Source organism: Propithecus coquereli, unplaced genomic scaffold, assembly GCF_000956105.1.
Source record: "Propithecus coquereli isolate 6110/MARCELLA unplaced genomic scaffold, Pcoq_1.0 Scaffold285, whole genome shotgun sequence".
NCBI classification, from domain to species: domain Eukaryota; kingdom Metazoa; phylum Chordata; class Mammalia; order Primates; family Indriidae; genus Propithecus; species Propithecus coquereli.
The window spans coordinates 77,587-79,862 of NW_012148452.1; the positions used below are offsets into that span (position 1 = coordinate 77,587).

General features: G+C 34.2%; 1 protein-coding gene across 3 annotated transcripts in view; it reads left to right on the forward strand.

Annotated features, from left to right (window-relative positions):
- The window catches only part of BCAS3 (breast carcinoma amplified sequence 3), a 507,686-nt gene that overhangs the window by 36,786 nt on the left and 468,624 nt on the right, over positions 1 to 2,276 (forward strand). For all 3 annotated transcript variants that reach the window (XM_012648451.1, XM_012648453.1, XM_012648452.1), the window contains exon 5: positions 1,668 to 1,838. In XM_012648451.1, coding sequence (XP_012503905.1) covers positions 1,668 to 1,838 — 171 coding nt within the window. The remainder of the gene's footprint in view (positions 1 to 1,667; positions 1,839 to 2,276) is intronic.

Here is a 2,276-nt window from a genome sequence, read left to right on the forward strand (position 1 = left end):
TATTCATTACTTCTGGACACTAGTGCTTATAGATGTGCTTGATTCTGACGTGGAGACAAATTTACCCTAAGAGCAAAGGTCTTTACTAATGCAGAAAACTTCCAGCACCCCTCTCCCACCCCAGTCCCCCTGCATAGCTAATGAGCTATGATAAATAGTACTATCTTATAACTTACTATGCAAATTGCAGATTTGATAACGATTAAATTTTAAGTTTAGATTTTTGTCCACTTATAAGATGACTCCATCAACAGTCATAGGTTTTTATTCTAAGAACTATCAAGAACTCTTCATGTAATATGAGCCTCTGACTATGAAATATACTACTGTTTTTTCCCCGCTTTATAGATCATTTCCCTGGTTATCTTATGTTAACTTTGACCATTGTCTTGTGGTTAGCTTTGGTACATTACTTTCCACTTTTCATGTGCTCCAGTTCTTTTAGTTTTATTCCTGTTCTTTGCTATAAGAGCATGAAATAATAGGCTCAGGGGCAAATGGGGACAATATACAACCAAAGACTTTAAAACTAAAAGGCATTCCTTTGATAAAGGGATAGCTACATTTAAGTGGGAGCATTTCCATTAGCATTAATGGAGTAAGTACATCAGCTGAGGCATCTCACAGGTTAATCAGGCTTCCTGGCCTGCTCTTGACATCAATACACAGTGGTGCTTGATTCTGTTGGTCCATCAGAGGCTTACTTGACAACACTCTAATAGACTTTGTGTAAGTCATTTCTTTTGAATTATCGAAAGAAACGTTTGGCTGATAATTGAGGAATGCTAATGTGTTTTATAATCACTGCAGTTTGAGTTTTTAGCACTAAACAAAACAGTTACAATTGATTTGTGGCTTTTTCTTGGTTTTAGTCTACTGTAGGTTACATCTTTTTGCTCGAATTCAGCAGATGGCTTTTCTGGTCATTTTATTTAAGTATTTATTAGTGTACATTATTTTGGTTCTGAATTTTTCTTCCTTTTACCCCTCATCAGATGTCTATGCTTTGTATTCATCAACTGTGAGATCACAAGTAGTAACATGAATATTCGATTACAAGGTAGTGCAGGATAGTGGTTAAAAATCAGACTCTGGAGACTTAGTTTTGAATTTTGACTCTGTCATTGAGTACCTGTTTGAGCTGCCGTTTTGCTTAACTTTCCTTGCCTTAATTTTCTGTTCTATAAAATGAAAGTGTTTGAGGAAATCTATAGACAGTTTATGTTATGAGCCTTGACTAATAGGAAAGCAATCACAGAACATAGCTAGAGTAAAGTAATGCATGTATTACTGGTGTTAGTTATATGATGTTTTAATAGAAAATTTCCTTGGAAAATACTTTTCCCTTTTAATTTTAATCTAACTGTTGCTTAAATCACATTTGGACCTTTAATGTTTAATTATTTGACTATGGCTTTATCCCCACCATGCTGTCTGTAGGGATTTTACTAATGCCATTCCCCTCAAACTAATATGGATGTTCTAACTAAAAGTCGAGATCATGTTGAAAGTCAGTCTGAATTTCCGTGACAGTTTGCCGCTATATAAAAGATTATAAGAGAATAAAGAATTTAACACAATGAATAGGAGACTTAATAAACTGCATATTTCTATTTAGAATCCGAATACTGATGAGAAATTATAACATTTTACTTTTCTTTTTACAGACATTGAAAAGTGGCCTGACAATGGTTGGGAAAGTAGTGACTCAGCTGACAGGCACACTGCCTTCGGGTGTTACAGAAGATGATGTTTCCATCCACAGTAATTCACGACGGAGTCCTTTAGTCCCAGGCATCATCACAGTTATTGACACTGAAACAGTTGGAGAGGGCCAGGTAGGAACTTTTTGGTACATGCAATATGTGTTACCTGCAGAGGTTGGACTAAGATCAAGATCAGCAAAAAAGTATTTGGCCTAGGAAATTATTAATTTGGAATTTTAGAAATTGAGATTATTCCAGGTCAGATTTTTCTTCAACAAGTAATGAGTAATGTGTTAGTACCTATTATTTCAAACATTATGAATGTATCAATCCTGAAGATAAAGTGGAGGCTATAAGAGGTTCTCTTATATCTTTGTGAGGACGTTTGTTTCATAAATAAATAATTACATAGCTCTTTATACTGTTCTGTTCATAATATTTCTTTTTTGTGTGTAATGACATTTGTCATAATATAAATCATAAGATTAATACATTTATTTTTAAAGGCATGACCTTATTTATTTGGGGGAATTTGAAAAAACAATTGGTTGCTAGTAACATAATTTAGTG